At 38.0% G+C, this 1,169-nt stretch overlaps 1 protein-coding gene across 1 annotated transcript in view; it reads right to left on the reverse strand.

The window, feature by feature from the left end:
- Nucleotides 1–46: 46 nt before the first annotated feature.
- The window catches only part of SARC_06101 (hypothetical protein), a gene marked incomplete at its 3' end in the record, with an annotated part of 4,835 nt that continues 3,712 nt past the window's right edge, over nt 47–1,169 (reverse strand). Inside the window, exons 4-5 of the mRNA XM_014300009.1 lie at nt 491–674; nt 47–175 (exon numbers count right to left, since the gene is read on the reverse strand). Coding sequence (XP_014155484.1) covers nt 47–175; nt 491–674 — 313 coding nt within the window. The remainder of the gene's footprint in view (nt 176–490; nt 675–1,169) is intronic.

Consider the following 1,169-nt stretch of genomic DNA (forward strand, 5'->3'; position numbering starts at 1 on the left):
TATAATATAGATATATATACAAAGTTACTGAAAAATCAGCAGAATGTTACGATGACACGCTGCGAACGGTACATCTCTCATCGATCAACGACTTATACGTGGAACATTTTCTGACGATTGATATACCTTTCTCTTCCTCTATAGCTTGTCCTGGTTTGATGAGATCACCAATCTCCTGTGAGATTATCGAAAGTAAGTATACCAGAAATTATGTATAAATATGTACTTATTGCGATAGTGTCTTCCTGAAGTACTACATCGTACTTAAGTCCACCGCAAGGCACGAGTTGTTGGAAATACAATCTCTTCCATAGTACAACTTCAACAGATATAAATCCCGTGTGCTTCCTCAAATCAAACAAAGAGATTGCCGCTAAATAAATGGGGCCAGAACAACCAAACATTCACACATTGCAGAGAAGGCCAAGCAACAGCAGTCGTGACTCAAAATTGGGCCAGAAACCAATGCAACAACAGAAAAATCTCTTACCTTCCACGCTAAGTAATACTCGATGCTATACTCGTGCTCAAGCCAACTTTTGAACTTCGACAACTCAAAGTTGTTGTCTTCCTTAAACTTGGTGAAAGTGATCGCCCGTCCCTCGGGGTCTAAGGAATGGCCCAGACTGTTGAACGGCGATTCCGTGTTCTGTGTCTTGCCCCGATGTTTATCTCTGAAGTCAAGATGGCAGATATCGGCAAAGATGTGTTTTGTTGCGGCATTAAAAGCGAGACATAGGTCAACAATCATCAATTAGTGGTGGTACAAACTAGTAGTAGAAGTGGAGGCAGACAACCTCGAATACAGATTTGCGTATCAAGACAAAGCAACAAAATCGTGATGAAGAATTTACGTGGACGGGGGGGGTAAATTCAATTGGTGATGAAACAGGCATATACAACTAGAAGATGGGAGAAAGGAGCTAAACATCGAGACACCCGCGTGTGGGATGTTGGATGCGATAGAAGGGAGTACTATAAATACCAATTCAAAGTGAGTGGTATTGAAACGAGCGATAACATATATACACACTTATATATATATAAGTTATAGTATATATATATATACATATATATATATATACATATATATATATATATATATATATATATGTGTGTGTGTGTTATATATATATATATATATATATATATATATGTGTGTGTGTGTG

Source organism: Sphaeroforma arctica (genome assembly GCF_001186125.1).
Source record: "Sphaeroforma arctica JP610 unplaced genomic scaffold supercont1.422, whole genome shotgun sequence".
Classification (NCBI taxonomy): domain Eukaryota; class Ichthyosporea; order Ichthyophonida; genus Sphaeroforma; species Sphaeroforma arctica.